This window comes from Egretta garzetta, unplaced genomic scaffold (genome assembly GCF_000687185.1).
Source record: "Egretta garzetta isolate BGI_Z169 unplaced genomic scaffold, ASM68718v1 scaffold754, whole genome shotgun sequence".
Classification (NCBI taxonomy): Eukaryota; Metazoa; Chordata; class Aves; order Pelecaniformes; family Ardeidae; genus Egretta; species Egretta garzetta.
Genome location: NW_009259587.1, coordinates 511,825 through 537,287, shown reverse-complemented (window position 1 = coordinate 537,287; position 25,463 = coordinate 511,825). Strand labels below are relative to the sequence as shown.

At 42.0% G+C, this 25,463-nt stretch overlaps 1 protein-coding gene across 1 annotated transcript in view; it reads right to left on the bottom strand.

The window, feature by feature from the left end:
- Positions 1-25,463, bottom strand: part of MYO10 (myosin X) — a 96,617-nt gene that overhangs the window by 45,861 nt on the left and 25,293 nt on the right. Inside the window, 14 exon segments of the mRNA XM_035893426.1 lie at positions 10,841-10,921; positions 14,049-14,157; positions 15,605-15,687; positions 15,872-15,940; positions 16,751-16,843; positions 18,217-18,283; positions 18,521-18,621; positions 18,801-18,947; positions 19,724-19,842; positions 20,761-20,890; positions 23,097-23,200; positions 23,875-23,959; positions 24,085-24,098; positions 25,003-25,127. Coding sequence (XP_035749319.1) covers positions 10,841-10,921; positions 14,049-14,157; positions 15,605-15,687; positions 15,872-15,940; positions 16,751-16,843; positions 18,217-18,283; positions 18,521-18,621; positions 18,801-18,947; positions 19,724-19,842; positions 20,761-20,890; positions 23,097-23,200; positions 23,875-23,959; positions 24,085-24,098; positions 25,003-25,127 — 1,327 coding nt within the window.

The following is a 25,463-nucleotide window of genomic DNA, read 5'->3' as shown; positions in this document are numbered from 1 at the left end:
TCTTTCTTTTTGGCTAAATAGGCACAAATGGTGGGGCTGGCAAGCTGCAGCTGGACATCCTCGTCCTTTTCATGCTGAATCTGGGGCAGCCATTCATTCCAGAAAGCCAGTATTGCAGAGGACTTGGCATTTATCTGGCACTCTGGAAGTGGACGTCTTCTCTCAACCCGTCTGCTTTACTACTAAAAGTTTTGAGGCCCCCACGAGCCCCCACTTACCACATCCTTAATGTTTAAGATTTCTAGATCTACAGAGAGTAAGTTTCAAAAAATGACACGATAGATCTCATCATGTAAATTGTGGAAATACAGCACTACGAGTTTGGCAACAACACTTGCCTTTCCTACACAGCACGTTGCGTGATGCTCACAGGTGTCTGTGACTACCCAAGGTGGCAGCCAAAACAAAAAAACTTCCCAGCGTCCTGAAGGGTTTACAAAGTGCAACGGGCTTCTTGGCTCACCAGCAACTTCACAGACCTGAACAGGGTGTACACCTTTTTGGGACTGAACAACAAAACTCATACTTTCCACAGAGCCTGAGGAGTTGTGCTGCTACCCCCTCCCCAGCAAAGCTCCCGAGAGTGGCACCGGCTGCCCAGCTCCCTGTTGCCTGAACGGGGAACGCACATCAGGAACATGGAGTAGACAAGCCAACAGCAGCAACCTCAAACCTCGCCATGCCTCAGCCAAAAACTTCCTGTAGTTGAGGCTGACTGCCGTCACACAGCTGCGACTCAGCTGATGTCCCCAAACACAGGCTTTGCAGTTACGACGTTCCACTTCATACAACGGGAACCACAACCTCACTTCTGTAACTCTAATGACAGTGTTAGGAATGGACCTGCCTCGCTTCTTAGGCTTATAAACTGCCTAAACTTACCAGAAACAGTAAATTCTGAGTATAAGTTAGACAACAAAGATAAGATGCTTTGATAAGCTTTCAGCAAGCGTTTCATGTTACGAGGTGACTGCAGTGTTCTAAAGTGCACTTAGTCCTCACAAATTCATCACAGTAAGGTTTTCCCCCCGTGAAGTTTCGGCTTCTTTGCCACATCCTGCGACTAAATTAAGAAAAGCCACACACACATATACACACACACACATAAACAGACAGATACAGCTAAAGAGAAAAAAGTTTAGCAGCTGACCCAAGCCTACTCTTACACAACATTACTTTCCACTCTTGACATGGATTTTACGTTCTGAGGGCAGCTCCGACAAAGTTGTGTGAATAGCTGGGACAGTACTATAACTTTCAGATAATTCCCATCAGTAATCTAGCTGTATTGGAAAACAATCATCGTGATGCTTCTGTTTATGTTACAGCTTGCAAATACTTTTTTTTTAATAAGCCAACAAATGAGAAACAACCCAAATCTTACCTTCTGTGAAACTAAGCAGTTTTAGCAAAAGAAGTGCTGAATACATAGGATCGATGTTCCACAAAACAAAAATACCTACGTTTTGACTGACCACCACTGTTACCACCTGGGGTTTAAAAGGACACATCATAACATCAGTGAGAGAAGAACAACTACAAGTTATGAGAACCCCCTTTCCCAGTCCCATAGGCACTTTATCAGATCGTATCTGCTCCATCTACATTTGCAAGGCAAATCTAGGGTTGCTCTTCTTGAGACCAGAATAAAACTCCCATAGACTTCAATGATGCAGGATCATACCCATTCCCTTCATAACAGGTTCCCTCAAACAATTTTATCCTAATTTTCTACCCTGTGGCTGAATTCTAATGTTTGCAGAGGCAAGCTCTTCAAGTGGGAAAGCAAGGAGCAAATGCAGATCCCAGAAGCAAAGGCAATCAGCGGTGAAGAACAGAGCTATTTTACCTGCTGTGTTAAGTTACGGGGGGGGGTTATTTAATCAGGGATGGAAGGGGGGGGGCTGCCACAGCCCACAAAGTAAAAATATACTTCTGTTACAATATCCTTTACTACTGCAATTTACTTTTTTTCAGGCATATCCCATTTCCTGAATTTCTATGGCGAAAGAATTACTGTCTCAAATGTGCCCCATCAAGTTTCTCCAGTAAAACTACAAAATTAACTCAGACCTCTGGGTGCTGCAGGTATCTCACTGGACTCCCCCCACCCCTCAACTCTCTTGCCCCCAGTGTTGCTTTCTTATCATGCCATCAAGGCAAAACTACAGCCGTGCCTTCTGCCTTAATAAATTACAGGAATACTACAGCCCTAAACTTTATATAGCTGGTTTTCCTGAATCTATGCCAGGGATTGCCAAACAATAGATCTCCAGAAAGCAGCCCATCTCTGCAACACGGGGCTTCCCCCCTCTGTGCACACAGCTCTGCTTCTGCCGACTTTTTCCCTGCTCTGTGAACAATCACTCCTTTAACTTTCAAACCCAGTGTGATTTATTAGAGCAGACCGCTTGGCAGCAAAGCTCTCCTGGTGTTCAAAATTATGATTAGACCAGTAAATTTAGTCATTTTTTTTCATAAACCTGATTCTGCATGCATTTACCTTCTTTAAAAGAAAATACAAGCCCAGGAACATCTCCAGTACAGCTTGCTCAGCCAAGTTCCAGGCACTTTCTTTTCTCTTTCTACAAGTCCACTGCAGCTCCGAGTATGCAAGATCAAAATTATTAAAAAAACCCGCATGAATTAAACCCCTTACCTTTTAAGGCTTTTTCACCCTTCAGCGTTCGCCCATTGTGAAAAACTGAATCTTTAGCAGTTGCAGCTATGCACACAGACAGACACACACAGAAGAGGGCTTTCTTCAGCTCACTGGTATTTCAAGTCTTTCATGTGATATCTTTGGCTGTACTTGCTTAATTCATCCCTGCTGCTACTCAAAGGAAGTCAAGCCTAGGGAGGGCTGGCTCTACAGCAATCGCTGTAGATATTCTTGACTAACAGGACACGAGGGCTAATCTCACGTTATAGGTATCAAGAATGTAAATATATTTCACAGCCAACAAATTCCTAAGCCTTAAGAGATAAAACGCACAAAATGCCCTAAGACACAGTTTAGCAAAGGAGTTACGAACATGAAAGTTTTTGCTAGAGCACAATACTCTGTCGCCCAGCGATGCTTCTGGAGCTCTAAGGATGGCTATTTATCATGGACTGTGCATATTCCCTTGGAGTAGTTACCATGAGAACACAGCAAACAGGATTTGAATGCAAATTGCCAACCAGAGATGTGGGGGGATTTTTTTTTTTTTTTTTGTCGTTGAAAAAGAAAACTTCCAAAGCTTGATGAAGTACACAATTTTTCCATGCATACATTTGCATAACAATGCTTGCAATTCAAATACTTGGTGGAGTGCACAAGAAGGAAGAAAAGCCAAGTTCTTTGCTTGGTATTTATAAAAAGCAAGTACTTCAGACTTGGGATCAGTAGTTGCAGTTCCACAAATGCCCATCCATGTCACACAACCACATATGAAGGAATTCATAAACCACAAAAAAATCCATCAGGTGGCAGGAAATGCAGAATTATTGCAGTGCCTGAGGTCAGCCGGAGGCGGTAAGACCCTCTGCTGCTGGCAGATCAGTTGCTGCAGTAGTCAGAATTCTTCTCGCTTCTAAATATTACACTGAACTACACAGCAAGTGTTGCACTTTAAAAATACCCCACCCCTAGGCGTTTTATTTTTCCCCAGAACTGTTCTGGTACTTTGCTGTGCGGGCCACCTCCTCCCAAGTCCCTCCTGAAGCAGCCTTTGCTCCCCACGTGCCCCCCCCGCCCCGCTCACAAGAGCGCACCGCCACGGTTACTATCTGAGACCCAAAACCAACTCCCACCACTTGCGGACCGACTCCTACCAAACTGTCTTTCCGGGGAACTTGGCAACCGAGCACGTACGTGCCGCAAAACATGCAAAAATCTGCTCGCCTGCACTGCCTGGAGTTGAATGCAATCTTGACAGCACAGCGTCTGCTCCCTCCCCGGCAGCACCCCATCTCAGCTCTCCATCCCCAGCCTTCAACACCTCAATTTTCAACTCCTTACACCACGGTCACGGAAAGACAAACTCTTAATACACTTAGCAAAGGGATGCCTAGTCAGCCCTGTTTAGTAAACAACAAACCTTGATGAGGAAGAAGGACATGCCTGTCTGGGTGATCGCCTGGAGAGAGGAATGACCTACTTCAGCCCCAGCAAGCAGCAAGGCTTTGAGATGGTGACAAAGGGACAACCCAGTGGCTCCTGGGCAGCACAAGTGACGCGCTGCACCGCAGAAGTGATGGGAGTGATCTTTCGGAGGCGACAGAAAAGACAGGCACTGCCTGTGCAGCATGAGAACTCCTTGCAGGAATCGTCCTGTTCTTTCGGCCAGGGACTCGGATCCACACGTAACATCACTGCCGGCACTTTGCAAGCAGGAGCGATGGCTTTCCTCACACCCCCTCTCCTTATCACTTTTTTACCTAAGAGTTTTCTAGCGCTTGACCTAATTACTCAAGTGATGTGCCAGAAAATGATGCAGCTGGGACATACTCCACAAGTCTTGATTTGAAGCTATGTAATTCTGCAAAACCCAAGGCGACAAGATCCAGGTAGCTGAATTAAGCGGCGTCGGCTGGGCACAATGCCACACCTCACGACTGCGCCTTCCTGATTACAAACAATAAAGCCTTATGAGCTAGTTAAAGGGATAAGGATAAATAGTTTGTATTTGGCCCCGTGCACTTGTTGGCCTGCGAGACCAGGCCAACACGCTGTGTTTTTGGGAAACGGCTGCTCTCCTCCCAAAGGATGAGCCTGAACAGCAGCTCCCTGAGCCTGACCCAGGCTGCCCCAGCAAGCTCCATCTGTGCTGAGAGCCCGTGGCCCCGCTTCCTCCAGAAGCAATGACAGCAGTAATTGGCAGCCAGAAAGCCTTCTTAAAATAATTATTTGTTGAGAACAACTGAGATTAAAGAGAGAGATTTTTTAAATAGGCAGTAAGGATCTCTAATACGTGAGCTGCTTATACAGCTGTAAATTAATACGACTAGACCTTAACACTCTACAGATAGTACGGCACACGCCCAGCAGCTGTACCTGGGCCGTATAATCTATTCCCTTTACTTTCAAAGCATGACAGAGTAGCTATTAATGTGATGATCAGGCTTTCTATTCCCTTTTTCTTATGGATAGCCAGTCAAATTCACCCTGTGATCTGCTAGGTCCCAGCACCAGAAAACACTGCAGCTTCTCTACAGAACAGCTACCCCAGGGCGCTGGAAGTAAATGAGGAAACCATAGAGACTTCTCCGTTCAGGGCCTAAGACTTTCTAGCTTTTAACTGCCGGGCTCAGCATCTTTAAAAACCCACAAAGGCATCTACTCCATAGGAAGGAAACCCAGAGTCCGCTGAGTGACTGAGGTTGGTGTACAACGCAAAGTATACAGTAGAAGTTGTGGATACAACTGCAGTAGGATGTGCATAGAAGTTTGAAGCTGGACCACTTTATTAAGGATGATTTTTTAAGACTTTTAAAAGTAAAGTTTTATCCAGATGCTTAGCAACCTGGTGCTGAAGGTATAGTAAAATATCCTTGAAGCTCAGTCTCCCACCCTGCATCTTTCCAGGTTTTATGTCAGTGCTGTTCTCAATGCAGCAACACTGGACTTGCACTGTCCTTACCCATATTTCTGCAAAAAATCTCTCTATGAGGCAAACTCAGTAAATTCATACAGTCAAGGCTGAATATGAAAATACCGCAATTCCAGCTTGACAACCAGTTCATATACTGCATTCACTGAACTTGTACCCGCTCCACACCCTGCACACGATCAACCTTGCAGATGGGGCCAAGCTGTTCTCTCGCTGTTCCTGCGTACCGCCTTCCTGAGCTCTACTTCTAACTGGTGCTTAGGTTGGTATCATGACGTACTCACCTTTGTAATGATTCAGAGCGATTTTAAGAGCACGGGTTTAATTGAGACGCCAAGCAAAATAGGTTTGCATCTTATTTCGTATTAGGGGACATACTGCTTGCTGTTCCAGGGTGTCTCATGGCTATTAATGACCTGTGCCTCAAGGGACACTGCAAGTGCCAACAGCCGTACCTTGATCCCTTTAAATGGCTCCGTCCCCAGAAGCGATGTTAGCAAGCTTACTGCCTTGATAGTAATTTTCCCAGAATGAATATGCAGCATGATAGGACTCCTAAGCAGCCGTAAGCCTCACAGAATTTATTAAAGACCTTTCTCTACCAGTCTTCCTTTGAATTGCAAAGTTATTACTAGTTTCACTTTTTCTGTTGCTCCCTGTAACCCCTACCCTGCAGTAGGTTTAAAATACAGGTTTAATTTTGTCTCATTTCTTTACCGTACCTAATTAAATTTTAAGATTAAAAAAAATTAATATAAAAAAACCTGCAGAGAAACAGAATTGCCCCTTCAGAGCTTAGAAGCATCAGGGAAGGCAGCTTTTTATCTTGCCAGTGGCAAGACCATCACTGCAACAGAGGAATGAGACAGACAACAGACGAGCAGACAGGGAGGTGAGTAGAGACCCTGCAATCCTGTTCAGGTGACACACACCAACACAGGTTTCCTAAACCCTCCCCCCCCCCAAAAAAAAAAAACCAAAAAACCCAAAACCAAACCAAAAAATCCAACAGTGAAATTCTTGCCTACATCACATATTTCATGCCAACTCTTAACGAAGCCAGGATTTTGCCCGTCAGGACCACACTGGACTTAGATCTGTAACCAAATGGAGGTGCAGGCGGGAACAGCCATGCCTGAACCTGTTGAAGTCTCAAGAACAGGGAATTACAGAAGCAAGCTGTAATAATCAAGATTTTAAGAGACCAGCACAAATCAGGCCACGCAGACACTTGGAGGTGGAGGCCACTTGCAATGATTATGCCAATATTATGCCACTCGCTATGATTATGCCAATCTATTTTCTGAAGGAAAATCCTAAATGGAGAAGGGAACATGAGAAAGCACTTGTGCCAGCCTGCTTGAGGCCGGCTCCTTCTGGCCAACGGGAAAATTTCTCCCTCTGAAAGAGCTTGCATAGGAAGTTCAGATCTTAAATTTACCCTAAACTGTCTCCTGAGTGGCACCAAGGCTTAGCAACTTTATTAATAGCAGAAAGCTGGAAGAAACATTCAGCTGATGGCTGTAGCAATGGTTGTAGCTTGTTTTAAAAAGACAAGTCTTTGTTGGGGTTTTTTTGTTTGGGTTTTTTTTGTGCTGGTGGTGTTTTTTGGTTTTGTTTTGGTTTTTTTTTTAATTTAAGGTGCACAAAAAAGGATAGATGGAGACCAGAAAAGGCAAGGTTGCAGGGAGGAATCATTATCGAATAGAACAGGAGGCAGGAAAAGAAACATGAGACCAAGAAACAGTGGAAGATGTGTCCAAATTCCAAAGGATGAAATGATACATAGTTCTGCAAGCTGCACTGAAGACAAGGGGAGCTGAGGAGAAAGATCCTTCATTAGCAGAGAATACTCATTAAAAATACCAAGTGGAAAAGTGACGGCTAGTTCAGAACAGACTGGAAACTGTGAAAACAGATACACTGATTGTTCAAGGGTCTCCCAAAGATTAATGGGTCCTCTGTTCTTCTGTCTGAGGCCTGCTCGCTGAAATGTCTTGTGACAAAAGGTCGTGTACTCTCTGCGCTCCCTTTAGGAAATTGCTCTAATGAGTGGAGATCCTGCTTTCATATGTAAATATTCAGCAGTTTACTGCATATGCTGAGTTGGTTTTGCTTGCCACTGTAACATATTTAAAAACTAAACTTTTGATCAATTAAAAAAATCAAATAATTACTGTAAATTATCACATCTCATATCCAACATGAATACACTTTAATGTCTAGAAGAGCAGAGGAAGTATGTCTGCTGCACGTTCTGCTTTTCAAAGGCTTGAATTTGCCTTCCATCTGCTCAACCTGATTCACCTACATAATTCAAACATAATTCCAGAGTAAAACAGCTCTCGAGCACCACCACCTCCTCCCCTCCAGAGCTATAGAGGATGCTCACCGAAGGTGTGTCACCTATTTGTACCCAGCCCAGAGAGCAACGAGTAGCTTGAGAGCCTTTGCTCCTGATAACTTCTGCTCCCTCCTTACCAAGTATCTCTGTCCAGCCTTCCTTTAATGCTGCATGTTTCAAAAAAGCAATTAAAACACCCCCTTCTTTCACATCATTTGTTATTTGGCAAGCAGTGTTTAAGGACTTTCTGAAGAGTGATATTTTATCCGTCCAGACCACCATCACCACTGTCAAGCATTGGAATGGGCTGCCCAGGGAAGGGGTCGAGTCCCCATCCCCGGAGGTATTTAAAGGACAGGTGGATGAGGTGCTTAGGGACATGGTTTAGTGGTGGGATGGCAGGGTTAGGTTAATGGTTGGACTTGATGATCTTAAAGGTCTTTTCCAACCTAGACGACACTATGATCACTGCAGAGTAAAAACCGTGGACAGAAGACACAGAAGAAAATGCTTAGTGAAGATTTTTCCTTTCTTTCAATCCCAGTTTCTCCGTTTCAGCAGCTCATCTGAACGTTTCAAGCAGTTATGTTTCTAACCAATCCTGCACAGTGAGTCACATATGTGGTAATCCCTGGTAGTCCATGCACATCTAACGTGCCTCTGAGCAGTACTGGTTCAGAGCTATGCAAACTGACCTACCTCATTCTCCTTTGTCTAACTGAAAAGAAGCAACAAGTTGTATGACAGGATAAAGTATGAAATGTTTAACGTGATGTGCATCCACAGAATCCAGCTGAGCTACAGAGGAGCCACATGCCGTTCATGTGCCTGCTTCTGTACCTGCACCAATGCAGAAGGAGCAACACCAACCATGTCACAAGACTGGCACTAAAAACCACCGTGTCTGTGAGACATGGGGGAACAAAGGGCAGCGCACAGCAGACAAAACTTAAACCAGTGAATCCCAAAAACGCATTTTGAGAACACTTCCCTGAGCGAAGAATGCCATTGACAAGTATTACGTATGGCTTTCCTTCTCATTTTCCATCAGGTCTCTACTGAATCAGCTACAACAGGTAAACTGCATGACCTTCTCTCTACTCTTGTTCTTCAAACAGGATTTCTTATTTGGTAAAGCCGTTGAATCAAGTTAAATTTGCAATCAAATTAAAGCAAATGAAAAACAAGAAGGATGAACATTTTTGTGTAAGATTTCAGTCACATTTTATACATACTTGGAAAGGGATTGTCTACAGGAATTTCCCAACCTGTTCCTCCATACACTCCTGCAATTACACATGGTTTCCTGAGACTGATCAGGGCTGTCTCAAGCTTCTTCTGCTTGCACAGCTGCTAATTCTGTGAGAACTTTGTTTTAATGATAGTAAAATATATGTGCAGATACAGTAGCACATGCCAAATTTGTTAGGGATGGAGCATTCTAGTGGGAAAAGACTGGTAGAGCAACAAGGAACATGGGAGTGGGAACTCAGTGGTTTCCTTGCTATGGAAATGCAACAAGCACCTGGTTCTTGCATCAACCATGGCAAATCCTCATGACTTTGGTACTGTGGAGAAGAGCCTTACTCAGATGCAAAAGGACAAATAAGGAAAACGTGTGAGTTATTGAAATTCTTATACCCCAGTGGCAGCAGGCGGGCTTTATAAGGGTCATGGGGCTTCCAGGCAGAAACCGGAGCAAGGAAGAAAAAAAGCTTTTCAAAACTGCCCTCCCTCAGTGATCAGGGGCTTTGCTACACACGTACGCTCACTGACCCCAGCTGCCAGCCAAGGTGCTGTCACCCATGTGGGGTTTGGCTACCTGGGGGCTGCGCACCTCAGAGCACCACACACTTCAGGACGCAGAAAGCGGGTCTTACTCGCTTCCTGGCTGCTCCCTCTTGCCAAGTTCCTGCAGTCTGCATGGTATTTGACACACCATGAGCAGTAGTGCAAAAGCAGAGTTAAGAAGTTAGCAACTGAAAACGTGTGAAGTTGAGGATGTTCCCAGATAATACAAAAACCTCCGATGCAATCTGCTTTGTTTGATGATTTAGTATCCTGAGTAATCAGACATCCCAGCGAAATGTACCGTGTAAAACTGGATTTAGAGCAAAGTCACCTATTTCTCAGTTGCAATGTGAAAACCATAAACCAGATTTGTTAGCACCCCTCCCTCTTACATTTTTGACCTAAGCAGACCATACTGAACAATAGCCTATAAAGCCAGAAACAGATGTGCAAAATCCCAGAACATCAGGACCAGGCTAACAATATTAACTTCAGCAATTACTATACCATTACCTCTTAGTTTCTACAGGGACTTGCAACATACCTAAATAAGTGTTGACATTGCCTTTCATTATCAGTGACTCAAAAGACAAACTGAAACAGTAAGCCTTAGTTACCAAGTCTGTTGTAAAAACATAAGTCTGTAACAGAACAGCCAGCATGAAGACACCTAGTATTGTACATAAATTGAAAAACTAAAGAGTCTGATGACAGAGAGTTGGTCATTCACACCAGTTCTTGCTATATGCACCACCATTCACTTCCTATCATGATTTAAAACAAACTTCATAGTTTTGACATTTTCTTCCTAAAAAGGCTTTCACAGCGTTGTCAAACATGCAGCGCAGCCTTCTGCCTTCCTTTTACAACCATCCTTAGAGCCAGCCATTTATCAGTTGTGAGCAATGACTATTAAAAAGCTGCCCAAAGACAGGGCTTGCCTGCAAAAAAAAAATCAAAAGCCTTTCCCAGTGCCTTCACCTTGCAGAGCCTTTTAGAAAGTCAGTGAAGAACGCTACCCTCTGCTTCACATGGCGGTAAATAACCAAACGGGCAGCGAAAGATTAGGCCTGAGAGACAGAGAAAAGATGGGCACGATTTTAAATCTTACCTTCTGCACGTTGGGTTTGATGCACCGAACAAAGAAAGGATTTGAAGAACTCAGTGTCGCCATTAAAGAATGGAGCGATTCCTAAAATACAGGTAGAAAGAAGACAGCACTTCACAAGCTGATTTTTTGTACAAGTGAAATACCCCGGCAAAAGCTCTTGCAGCTTAGCATTGCAGACAACATCTAACTGCAACACCTAGTGGTTCACCCTGGAAATTACCATACTATGTAAGCTCTTGCTATACGATGAACATACAGAATCAATACACGGATATTTGTTTCTTCCACCAGCCCTTTTGATCGAAACTATCATAACCATTTTACAGGGAACAAGACATAAACAAGATATACAGAATGAGATGAAGGAAACTGTTCATAAGGAAACACCAAACAGGAAGGCTGCTGGCTTAGGGGTCTTTTCAATGACTGCTTAGGACGTAGGATCCACATTCCCAAATTGCTAGAATTCATAAGGAAGGAAAAGGGTCAGAGGTAAAACTGAAGTAACCACAAACTAGATCTCCTCTTTTCATTTCAACCTCCCCATACCCACTACTCATTTTCCATTTTCCCTGCCATCAGCAGCATTTTATGTACAAGGATTTCCCCTCTCCTGTGCGGTCTCAAACTTTATTACTAAAAAGACACTGATAATAAACGCACATCAACAAGAGGGTAGAAAAAATGATAAAATTTTATGAAAAAAGAGTTAGTTTAGAATATAGTAGCCATTGCTTTATCAATACTAGGTTTTAAAACACTCCCCTTCCAAAACTAACAAAAATTGAGTAAAGGATAGGGTGGTAAAGAAAACACATCTTACTGAAAGACAATGCTAACAGCATTAAGAAGACAGTTTCACAGTTATTTCATGTGATAGCTAATTGCATTTAACAGTAAAAAGAGAGATTATAAGCTTCAGTTAAAAAAATAGAAGAAAACATGGGGTTTTTTTCCTAGTTTTAGAACTCTGAATGACCCAATACACATTAGACTATCAGTTGTCTGAACCTCAGCCTGGAGATAAAAATCACAAAAACCCCCCCTGATCCGTCATTCCCTATCTTATGCCAACTTGCCTCATTCTCTATCATTAGGTATGATAAACCATTTTAAACTGAAGTCTTGCATTTACTTTCCAGAGGTACAAATGACTGTACAGGAGCAAAGCCCAGAAAGCTAGCAATGATAATGTTTCACCCCTCAAAGGTGGCACTGGGTGCCAGGCAGTGGAGAGAATACAGAGCAGGCTGCCAAGGAGACAGAAGATTCCCTTTTTAAAGCAGCAACACTGTGTGTCCTACCATATGTTTTGGAGCAAAACTGCCAATGGCAGTCTGTTACAACAAATTCTTGCTTTAATCTGCAAACCAAGGGCTTTCTTGATGATTAAACATGAAGCTATAAAAAGGCAACAGGCAGAGTTGTGGCTGAGCACAGGAGCTGGGACAGAGCAAAGGGAGCAAATGGTGAAGTGACTGGGAACATAAATGATAGTTCTTGGTTCGTTTGCCTTTGCCAGCCTACAGACCAGGAGTTGGGAGCAGCAAACATTAAACAGCCAGATACAAAGACAAGTATTTTTGTGTAAAGACAAATATTTACAGCTTCACAAAGTAAAGGCTTCTTCCATATTAAACCTGTGTGAACATTACAACATCTACAGACAACCAAGCTAATTCTCAGACTTTTTAGCAGCACAGGCTACTACTTACACAGGTTGCAAAAGTTGGTCAGTCTAAACAAAAATTATTTAATCTGCTTTCACATCCGTCCATGGTACAGACAGCCAGATTCTGCACGGTGCTGAACGCCTCTAAGTCACTGTCAGGTGACGAGCTAATCTGAAGTTTGCCCTGCTTTAAGCAATAGGCTGAAGCAGATGGTAAACAGCCTCAGCTATTCTGCCTGCACCCCCAGGCCCACATTAGGCAGGCTGTCAAATGAAAAGAAGAGTTAACAAACCTATCATGAGAATAGAACTGTGAAGGCAAAGTTCTTATCTTCAGTTGAAATGAGACGGACTAATCCCTGGAAAGCTTTAAAACATGGAAAAACACCCAACCTAAATTCTTCGGGAACAGGATGATGTGAAGGTCAACCTCTTGTAAAGCAGCCTAGCTGGTTAATGGTCAGTTACTGCAGCTTTAGGTAAGAGGCAACAATATTCTGATTTCATGTTTTATCATGCTTTATGTTAGCCTGGGGCCCTGACGGAGAAGAGAAGGAACTCTACATTGTGTTCTACCTTGCAAAGCAGGTGCAAAAATATGGTTAATTTTTATACAGTAACATCTTAAAGGTCTACTTTGCATAGGAACAAAGGCTAAAGTTGAAAGAGGACCTTCTGCTATCCCAGACAGCTAGCAAATAATACCACCTCATCACAAGAAGTGGGTCTTGTCTGAGACAAGCGATGGCAGCACGGAGCAAGCTGTCCAGGGATTATAACATTAGTGTTTCTTAATAAAAGAGACTGTGTGTGCCCCAGCATTTATTCCTTGCTGTTCTGTGCAACAGTTAGCAATAGTCTATTAGGATAAAATCTGCCCTCAAGGGGTTCAAGTCTGCTCCCTTTGTTATAGAAGTGAATTAACAGTGCAAATGTATATTAAGTCAAACAAAACGAAAGACAACTAATCCAGACTTGTACTCACGCAATTTAGAGAAGGTTTTGTGCCAATCTTTCTCTTCTAAATAATTTGCAGATAGACTTTGTGCTAGATTTCAATTTGGTGCCATTTTTGATGGCAGGGCTATAAAGCCTCATAAAAAGGTCTAATAAAAATGCTTTCCAAACTTTAAGTTAAAAAGCAAGACAACACCTTAATGAGGTATGTATTCAGTATTTACTTTTTCTTAGCATACAGCACTGCTGTAAGGCTTTTTGCCATTTCGTGGTTGATTTTAGATTAGAAATGAAAACCAAGACCAGAGAGACCAACTTCATAGATGAGCTTCACAATAATAACAAGTAAGCAAACGGAATGCAATAGGAGTTATGTGTGGATGGTGTGATGTGAAGGTTAGTTCCTGCTTGAAGCTAGCTAGCATGACCAATTGATTAGTTAGTACAGTTTCATAGAAGAGAGACAGCAATGTTTGTATGCTGAAGTTTTACTTATTTTAATCTACAACTGTTCTTCACTGAACACAGGGTTTATCTATCGCTGATTAGCTACAGAGCAGAGACAACACGTTAACCAACCTTGAACTGGAGACTGACAGTGGGTTTTCGGTGCTTGCTTCCACATTTAAGAGTGTCTTGATTGTTGCGACTTGAAACATGTTCAAATAGATCATAGATGAAATCAAGACTGAAATGGGAAGGAAAAAGGAAAATCTCTAAAGTATATCTTAACAGACTACAAGGTTTACTACTATAGAATGCAAAGAGAACACTGTCCCTTAGAAAGCAGCTTCCTCCGTCCAAAAAATGTTTATTGATATTCTCCATAATCTTTCATAAGCAGTAGATTTTCCCTTGCAGAATTTATGCAAGGGAACAAAAAAAAATGCAAACCCAAACATGGAGGTTCTTTCTTCTCCACTCGCAACATATCATTAGGGAAATGAAGTATGAAGTCCTAGAGTCCTTACTGCATTTAATCCACTCACTCAACCAAAACTCCAACTGACTGTTAATGGGAACTGTACCTGAGTAAAGACTAAAAAACAAGATTTCCAGTTTGTTTGGGGCCATAACACAAAATAACCACTCACATGATCTTCACTTGCAGATACCAGCTGTGTATACTGCTTTCTACACTATCAGTCTGGTATCCTCCTCTTACCACTTTTACAGAAATGCAGACCTTTTAACTTAAATGGAGTCACTCCAAACAGATGTTGGTGCAAGAGCAAAACCAGGCCCAGCAGTTTTAACTCATTTACTACTTTTACCTCCGTACATACTTCAATTGACAGCTGTTATGTCAGCTACGTCATGAAACCAGAACAAACAACGCAGAGAAGGAAACGCTTATCAACAGCTTCCCCTGCACAGAAGGGCTTAAGGGATTAACAAACAAGCAACTCCCACAGCAAGGCAGGATGACTGGATGGGATGGGTGAGAGCAGCAGCCAACACAGTGACACCCGGGCTCAGCTCCCTCGTCTCCCGTCACCCCTCTGTGTGTACTGGAGTCTCAACCATACGCCTATAGAAAGGGACGTGGTACCACTTCAGCTCACAGGGTACCACCGTAAGGAACCCAAGACCTTACACAGTAGAATGACAGCAGGCATGCAGGTACCAAAGAAATCCAAACTCAGACTTTCAGTATCATAAATCTTTATAGAAACTCTCCCTTTTAAGCAATTACTATATGGCAATTTGCACTGTGGTTGGTCACTGACACTGAGCTTTCACCCACATTAGGGAATGCCAGAAATACAAGCAAATCAAGCTCTATATGAAGCAAAAAACCCCATGCATGCATGCATGCTGCCTATGAGGCACCCTGAAACAGTTCAAAAACATAACCAGCTTTCAGCATCCCACCACTGAGTAGTAGCAACCAAGCTCTCTAGCAACACCCTGGACTGAACAGGGACGAGGTACCGTAAAGTGTGGAAAAACCCGTGAGTGAGAGCCGATTACAGTCAGATCTGCTTACAGGCACCTCTGGTATTTCCTCCATGCTCCTTTCAACTCTGCAAGGTCTGACGCTATGCAACTTCTAACATATTCAAACCCTGGCAGAATTAGGTGACATGACACCCCTTAATGTCATGTCCTAAACAAAAATCATGGAAACGTACCTGCTTTCACGTAACAAGTTCAGGAGATCGTCTCTGAAAGTATCTCTGTTCTTCTCCAAGATGCCCCTGACATCATACTGGACCTAGAAGGAAACAAGAGCTGATTCAAACAACAAGCCAAGTAGTCAGGCACTGCTCTACAGCAGTACCGTAAAAAGCACTGAGGGAACAGAGTGCTTTAGTTAAATTTGAGCAGCCTCAGGGTAGAATTAAGCTAATGAAAACTCTGTTTGGAATAATTTCAGCAAATAAGGAAAAGAAAATTACCTCCCCAGCATAGTGCTTCACTCCAAAGTTGTGAACGGCAACTCTTGGTTTCACATAAAAAGGATTGTTCTAATTGGAGAGAAAAGAAAAGATAAAAATATTGGGGTGGGGGGCGGAGGGGGGGTGTCAGGGAGTAGAATGATATAAAGAATCACATTATCCTCTCAGCCCAGATCTGAACTAGCCATTGCCTTCCAGTGAACTCCATGGAAGATTAGTGCTCCAAAAGCAAACAACCAACTTATAATGATAATAGGATTTGTTAGTCTGGGCTGCTTCAAATGCAGTAATAGTATCTAAAAAGGCATTATACTAAACCTGAACCCATCTGGCAGAACCATTAAAGGCAATTTGAAAAAGCAGGCTCTGTCTTAAACTGGCAGTTATGAAGATTGGTGGACATATGCTTGTATCCCAGAAATTCTTGAAAATAATTCTAGGATCACAAATAAAGGTAACACTAATCTGGACAGAGGAAGCGCAGAAATTCTTGAAAATAATTCTAGGATCACAAACACTAATCTGGACAGAGGAAGCAGCAACCTTTTGGTCAATGGCATCAAGGTGAATACTTCATTAAATCAAGGGAAACTGAAGATCTAAGTAGTCTGAGTTACTGCAGGTTGTCAGAGCTCTAACTAAGAGCAGAACTTGGCTGATTCACCAGTATGGAAATCTTTAACTGGACAGTAACAAGGCTATGTTCTTCCAGGTAACCAACTCAGTCTTCACAGCAAATGATAGGGATTGCAATGGAAGTAGAATCACATCCAAAACAGCCTCTACAACTATGTGCCCACGTATTTCCACATGAATTTCTACAGAAGCAAAGAGACCCTCCATAATTTGACCAGAATACATGAGCAAAACATCACATACAGCATGCTGGGTATTCAACTTCTCCAGCAAGGTGGAGTCAGTAGCTTGAGGAAAATGGCTCTCTTCATTGATGAGTGCCAGCAGGCCCAGTTTCTAGAACAGCAAGAACAGGCAGAAGATGAATTAGTGCACAGATAGACACAGACCTTTTCCCCAGTTTGGAAAAATAACAAAGTTCTTGAAGTTACGGTGTGCAGAGAGGTGCAAACCCACCCATACATGACTAAAAACCTGCTCTCATAGAGGACTGCAATCCTTTTTTTCTGGCAAGACTCCTTTGGAAACATACAGCATATGACACACAGGCAAAATAAAGAAAAAGAAGCTACTGGGAGAAGCAACAGTTCTCCTGATGAAGGGAGGTTTTAGGTGCACACAACTAGATTACCCCAGAATATATCCCCAGCCTCCAAGACCTCCAAAGATCCCTTAAGTCTGAGGAGTTTGTGTAAACAGTGTTTCAAAAATTTTCCTTCCATAAAATTATCTACTTACATGTTGAACCAATGAGAACTTTTAGCACCCAGAGTGCCCATGGGCACAGCAAAAGACACACAGTTTAACCACGCACCGCACGAAACACAACCTCCCTTTGCTTTGCACATGCCTCTCTATAATTTCCTTTGATGTTCCCTACTTTTCATACTAGAAGAGGTTGTAAACAAAGCAAGCTACCCTGTAGTTAAGTAATGTGTCCAGCAAGCTTCGGCCTCTCAAAAAACCCACGGTTCTCCAGGTGTGCACTTTAATAAGCCACTTCCCATCGGCCCAGAGCAGCTCCTGGCAAACCACATCGTCCTGACTGCAGCCACGTCCTGGCAGCTGCATCCCCTGCCCGCTGCCATCAGGTTGTGGTTGTCTAAGCTCATGCAGCCACACACCCCGCTACAAAGATAAACTCACACAGCCCGCCTATACTGCTGGCAGAAGGGAACACGGATGAAACACATACATGACTTTGGCTTTGTCATCCAGCCAGAGTTATCATTTCCAGGGGCTCAAATGAAACCTCACCTGCCCATCACCACTAACATTCCTACCAAAAACTCTGCAGAAACTTCATGCTCTTTTGCATCTTTCCTTAGTACAAATCAGAGTACAAACAAAACCAGAGGTGAAGCAAAAATTGGCAGGCAATAAATGAAGAGTACTCGCATCCCAGGAAAACCTATTATGGAATCAAGACACTGTCATTCTTTCTGCCCTCCCCTTCCTATTCTTTTTAATCATCTCCAAATATTCCTTTTGTATATAATCGTACACCACTAAAAATTACTACAAGGAAAGACTGAGCTTACAATATAATGTAGAATATGTCCATGCATGAAAATTATTTTATTAAAAGATCACTATTTAAATATGCAAGAGCCACCATTCTCCTCACTTGTTCTTTGTGTTAGCAAGTGGTTTAAAAAAAACTCAGAATAAAAAATAGAAATAGGTACTGATATCAAATTCTTTATTACCTTTTCAATAAGATCCAAGCACTCTCCATTGTCTGTCCAGTCAATGTCCTCCCAAACTAGTCCTTCCCTAAGGAAAATAAGGACGGCCTTTTTATTGACAACTACAAAGAAAAGATTTTAAATATCGAACTAGGAGGAGCTGATGTATTTGCTGTGCAAAACACAGCAAAATCAGCTTGCTTTTAAAAAGTGCACAGCCCCAGACTGGGAGATTTTTAAAGGAAGCAAAGGTAGCTGTGAACCCAGATTTCAAGTGAACACTGATATTTTCAAAGTTCTTTCAAATTTCATCTGTATCTCTTACCTGCTGTATTCCAGTTGCTCCAAGGAAAAGATGTGCTTGTTGAAATACTCCTGAAGCTTTTCATTTGCATAGTTAATATTGAACTGCTCAAAACGATTTACCTAGAGAGACATGAAATTTTCAAAAATACATACACTCCAAGTACTTTACTTTGCAAACAAGGAACTGGTTTAAGTCGTAACATGTTTAATAATCAAGTTCCAGTGAAGACGACAAAGATATGTAGAAAGATTAAGCATAAATATCAGACAATCCATCTGAACAAACTTTTGAAACCTACCTCAAAGTTTTCAAATCCAAATATGTCCAAAATTCCAATGGACTTGAAGTCTTCCTTGCTTCTGATTCTACTGTTGATTTTCTTAATGACCCAAGCAAAACACTGAGAATAAAGTGCCATAGCCATAGAATCTCTGCTGTCTATTGCCTGCATTAAAGAAGGAACAGACAATGCATCCATCACCCCTGTAACTGAGAACTTACCAGACTTTGCTGGTCAGCATCCCTTGCAAAGCATAGGATCACAGAATCATTTGGTCAGAAAAGACCTTTAAGATCATTGAGTCCAACCACACAGAGCAAGGCATAATGCAAGCAGATTTGTATTCCTATGTGCCTTGACAACAATTTTATTAACAGAGAGTCCCAATTTAAGCTTTAACAGTGTAAGATACAACAGCTGTACACCTATGTGGCTTTAAAATTACATCTCAAAACCGAAGCATTCAAAAATTAGGGAATTAGTATAAACTTCAGGTGTGGAGGAAGAAAAGAGAAGCATAGGAAATAACACCTTAATTTACACCCTTTCTAGAGGTAAGCATAATGTTATGTATATCTTTTTCTAGTCCCTTTCTTGTAAATAATAAAATTATTTTTGCTCAAACTTTTCAAAAACACCCACCTGACACAAATGTCCATAATGAAAAATGCCAGTCTACATGACTAGAATTTGGAAAAAATGGTAATCAATCGGGCTTAATCAAATAACAAGAGCCAAGCTACAAGCCCTGGATGGGATATACAGAAATTTCTAAAAGTCGAATTATACCCTTCTCAGAAAACTATGCAGTGTTTTTGATGGCAACTCTGATGTATGATTTAATCTTCTGTTCCTGAGCAACCAATGATTTCACTGGAATTGAAGTCTGAGCCATATATTTAGCAGACCCTAAAACCACATCAAAACTGAGACGCCTTTACCTGTTGTATACTAAGAGGTGTTAGGATTTCTTCTCCCCTGAGTATCATTGACCTCTGTGTCAACGCTTCCGTTAGCTGTGTGGAGTCCAACCCCAGTAGTTCAGCAGATCTACCCAGAGCTGGCAAAAGAAAGGGATAAATACAAATATGTCCTTAAATGTATAAGGCTATGAAACTAATTATTATTACTATTATTACCACCACTTAAGATGTTTCTAAAATGATGGGGATTGGAGATAGAATCACAACTAGAAACTCTAGGATATGTTTTTGCTGCTCAGGAAAAGGCACAGTATCATAAATATGCACAACTGAAGGAATTTAGCAGATTCATCACAAGTAAGTCACAAATATTTATTTTCTTCTTAATGTTACACGTCAAGGATTCAAACAATCTACTGCTTACACTAACATATTTTTCCAGATACAAACAGTAATTCACTCTTTGTCCACATCAATGTGTTTCAGCTTCCCTTGGGATGATGAGGATAAAGAAAACCAATGACATTTTTTTGTTACATGCATAATTTAATTTTCAATTTTGCTGTGGTGTGGTATGTAAGCAGTACGTAATGCTACTCTTTATTGCCGTCTTCGAAGAAACTTTTAATATGCTCGCCAACCCAATCTTAAGACATACCAGCACATAATTTCAGATTTGTACTTGAGGTATTGAAAGCTCTAACAAGAGATACCTTCAGTGGAGATCTCAGTTAAGGAATGTACTTGAGCACTTACATTTTATCAGTTTGAGAATATTTCAAAGGAGTAATTAGATTACAATGGAATTTCTCTACTATTAATGGAATAAATATGTGCCCAAGGTCTTCCCTAATTAAGACCTAGAATCCAGCAGCAAACTAATTGGCCTTATCTGTCACAAAAACCCAAACCCAATATCAACATTTAAAGATGCTATAAAGCAGTAAGACCCTTTGACTGTTTGTCCTTGCTCTGGTCAAATATACCAGCAATGAATGTAACTTTCGCAGCCTCAAGAAACATTTACATACTACAAGAAAGCACAGCCTTCTCACCTGTTTTAAAGGACACCTGTGCCCCACCAGCAGTGATGAACTCAATGTTTCCTAGATGCAAAATGCCAGCCAACAGCCTCAAAACTTCTCGTACCTCCTCCTTGCTGAACTGCATCACTTCCATTGCAGTCTGGAACGACACATGGGCTTCTTCAATAACATGCACACTGACTCAAAAATGGGGACAAGGCCAAACCTGCCAACTGTGTTGTCAGGCCTTAGAAAGGCAGGTCAGGACCAAGATAGGACTGGCAGGAGTTAATTCCTTTGGTTTCATCCCAAATCAAACACACCATAATACATCACAGGGCCAACTTGGAACATGCAAGTGTCACTCCAGTTTTAAGAAATCTCCTTCTGATGCTGTAAGGATCCTGTAATTTGATTTAAAATTCTTCTGTATAAACACTGAAATGCCCCACTGAGTTGTGCATCAGATGCAATTTCACTAATTTGCATGAGTAACTGATAACCTCTTCTGTGTTTTGACCAAATTTTGCCAATTAGCCTTGTAGGTAAAACAAGGTGTGGGGGAGGAAACACTGCAACATGTAAGATTTGCTCATTTGTTGTCTCAGCCACGGAGAATTCAGAGGAGGCCTTCTGCAGCATATTCTGGGCAAAGAGTGAAGCCCAAACATGCATCTTACCAGTGTGGTCTAACGTCTTACAGCAAAACTGAACAAGAAAGAGAGATCTATATAAAATGTGTTGAATTTATGAATAATCACTATGGCAATGATCAAGGCTCAACTATGTAACAAGAAGAATGGCAAACCTCTATCTAAAAAACCATTAAAACAAGAAGAGGAACATACACCTTTCTCTGACATAAAAGGGGTGAATAATTGTATGCCTCTAGAAAGCACCAGAATTTCCCAAATTTGGCCTGTCTGAGACCAGATCACAGTCTTACACCCTTACAGTCAGAACTCTTCATGTTATGGTCATTGCAGGTGTCTGAGAGATGACACAAAACACATTTTACCTTTCATAAATCATCAGTTCATAAATCATCAGTTTCATAAATCATCAGACTCATCCCAAATTACAAGTAGAGAAGAGATAAAGAGATTTTGCATAGAAGACCTTTCACAACAGAGCTCTAAGAAAGGCGGCAGCGCTGTCAGTTCGTCTCCATGCAGTTCCTCCCTGTCTCCCACAGAAGTTTCAGTTAAGTAACATTTCCGGGACTTAAACCGCAATAAAAATAGGCAAAGGGGATGACTATAATAGGAAAAGACAGGCGAGGGTGAACTGCGGGGCTTCTGCCCGCCTCCCGCTCTGGGAAGGCAGCCTGGCAGCCTCAGCCCCCGCTCCACGCCTGCCCACGCTGCGGGCAGCACGCAAGCATCACCTGCCCAGCTGGTTTCATGCCCTGCCTACCCTGGGATGATTAGCACAAATTAAATGTCACGTTAATCAGCTTAAGCCACGTGTCTATAATGTAGGTAAGTCACCAACTTTTCCAACACCTCGCCGCCCCCACCATACTCGATGAAGTCGCTGTACAGTAAAAATAACTGCTGCATCCACTACACATCAATTGGTCGATTTGGCAAAGAGATTAACATAGCTAAGCAAAAATAGCTTGGGTAAAGGGCATAAAACCCATTATTTTTACTGATTTTTAAAATCCAACACATATCACCTTGGTGATATGGTAATCAATTAGCAATTATCCTAACAGTCAGTAGAGACTAATTGCTGTAGCTAATTGGTGTGGGTCTAAAACATAAAGCCATTCAGAGAAAAACCCCATCAGGACCTGTTTTTTCATCTATGTTTACATTTTCTTCAACTCTATTGTGTACGTTACTTGATACAACTGGATTTCCCAGCTACAACTGGGAAGGAGTCACAGAAGCCCAGGCACTTTGCTCCCCATGTGCTGCACTGCAGACTTGACCCAGTAAGGTGCTACATGATCTGGGCAGAGCTTTAGGATGGAAAAACAGTGGAAGCAGACATACCTGTGACATAAAACAATGTAGGGAAGGGCAAAGGCATCGAAATGCCTTACTGTCTTCCTAACTGATATTCTTTTCATTTAAAAACTTAATGATTTCACTAAATGATAGCACACTTGGAAATGACAGAGTAAAAATCAAGCAGTGGAAAGGAAGGTAAAGACATGCTCAAAACGACAGTGAAGTGTTAATGAGAAAATGTAAGTCCCTGTAAGCTTAGTTCTTCTGAGAGAGCTGCACGTAGAGCCAGAATGGCAGCGTGTGCAGGTAAGCACAAGAAGGCTTTGCCCCCTGCTCTGTCAATGAGCCCCAGGTGCCTCCACCTCCAGCATTTTTAAAGCATAAAGAACTAGGGAAACAACTCACCACGACTTCCTTGAAAGAATCTTTGTCACTGATTGTCTTATCCGCTATACATCCAGACTGATTCAGGTAGTGGTAGTTCTCCGGTACAGATAAGTAAAAAGCATCTAATGAGGACAGAAAAGAGGACGACTGAAAAAAAAACAATCCCAAAACAAAACCACTCCAGAAATTACTGTCAGAGTTAAACGGTTTACAATTAATTTGCTTAGAAATTATGATGATGCACGAAACAAAGTTTTGTAATAAAATCAGGTATAGAGTTCTATTTTGCTGTTTTTTTACTTTATTTAGCTGCACAATGGAGTTAACTCTACTTTTTAGCATGCAAAGACAGCAGGCCCAAAGGGAGATGCTGAGACAGCTATAGGCAGTTTTGCCCATATACAAATGTCATTTCTTTTGTTCAGTGGATTTATTCTTTATGAGAGAGGATTAGAGGAACCAGAATTATTTCTCTTTGTTGCTATGGAGTTATTTAGCACCAGCAAAATTATTTAGCTTGAACAGAATGAAGTATGTTTGTCCCCAAGTAATCTTCCCAGGGCCACAGCAGAAGCTGGGAGAAAAATTAGCAGCCGCTTGGTGACATTCTTCAACTAAGCAGGTTACTTTATCAAGCTGAGCTCAAATTCACATTCTTTGAATCCCGGCTGAATAAATAACCTATTTCTCTGCTTGGGTTAGTGGGTTTCTGCAGTTAAATTCTCCACCGCTGTCACCATGGCTGACTGCTAGCAGAGAGCCACTACAGTTGTGTGACTTGTGCCTTGCCACTCACCTTTCTCTCTCTCTTCTATCCCTGCCAGCAGAGCATAGAATATATGATAATTTCTTTCCCCGGGGTTTTGTCTTACTACACGATTCTGTCAAAGTAAAAAATAGTTTCCATTTAAGCATTAATTTTTAAGAATAATTTTTTTTATCCACAATTTCAAAGAAAATATTAAATCAAACAGAATTAACTGAGCAAAAGCAAACATCAACTTACTTTTTCCAATAAATCTACAGCCAGGCAGAAAAACTTCAGTCAAGGAATAAAGTAAAAAGCAGCAATTAATGCACAAGCTATTTATAATCTTCCTTAATCCTTTCATTTGAGACAACCAGAAGAGCATCATGGTCTTTTCTTCCAACATGCCTACTGCCATAACAAGATGAATAAAGTGGCAACAAGGATAATATTGCAGCAGTTCTAATACTGATGTGTTCCCACACCTTCTTTTCCTCCGTCCCATCAAAACTGGACTTGTTATGTTCTGGGTTTTAAATGGCGTCTGCTTTCCTTTACTTTTCCCTAAAGCTTGGGAACAGCTTTAAGAATGAAATTTATCCCACTGCAAAAGCAGCTTACGTTCAAAACACTAGGTAGGATTGCCTTGGTATATTCCTCATCCCCACACCTCTGGCGCTTTGGTAGAGCTGGCTCATAGTCCAATTTTGCCAAATGCAGAACAAATCCAAGAATTTGACCCATCCATGCTCATGCTGCAGAAATTCAGCAGCTCTGCTCTTTCAAGTATTTTTCCAGAAACTAAGCAGCTTAGCTTTAGATATAATAAATGAGGGAAATAGCTGACAACTGAAGTTATCCCCAAGAACTCAGGCTGGTTTAGCTCACTACGTAGGAACACACACGAGCCGCACGAGCGGTAGCAATACAAAATCCTCGTCCTCCGAGAGTATACGCATCCCACCCTGCCACAAATGCACACGTGCATGCACAAATACACACAGAATACGGTGTTACTGCTTCCCTTTCCCACCTAGATCAGCTCAAGTCAATTGTTTACGTTTCAGGATGGGGAGAAAGGAAAGAGAAGGGCGAGCCACTTCTCTCTCAGCCCTCCACAGAGGAGGTACATGGGGGCTGCCCGCAAACAGGGGTAAAATCACCAAACGAGGATACAATCTATAATTCTTCCTCCCTGAATGTTTCCTTTCTGACAGATGTTCAGCTGAATAAACTTCCCAAAGCGACTTGAGTTGTTGTTGTAAACAGTCTTCGCATTGCCAAAAGCTTCCATAATTGGGCTGTGAAAATACAGAACAACAAGAGCATTAACGTGTGACCAGCATGCCAACGGTTTCGCACGGGACTGGTGAAAGGAATAGCACTCTGAAAACCTCATTTCTGACACCCTCCTCAGACAAAGCCTACGTCCTCAGCATTAGCCTCAATTGATTAACAATGGGCATCTCAATTTTCTGTCAAAAGACGCACGTATTCAAGCATCAGGAAAATTAATCGTACTAAACTACTCTGCAGCTTAACCTACAACTGCTCAAAAGATGCACGCAGTTCTCGTTGCAGTATTTGAATTACAGAATTGAGAAATCTCAGCACATGCAAATTGCTAGACAGATGTA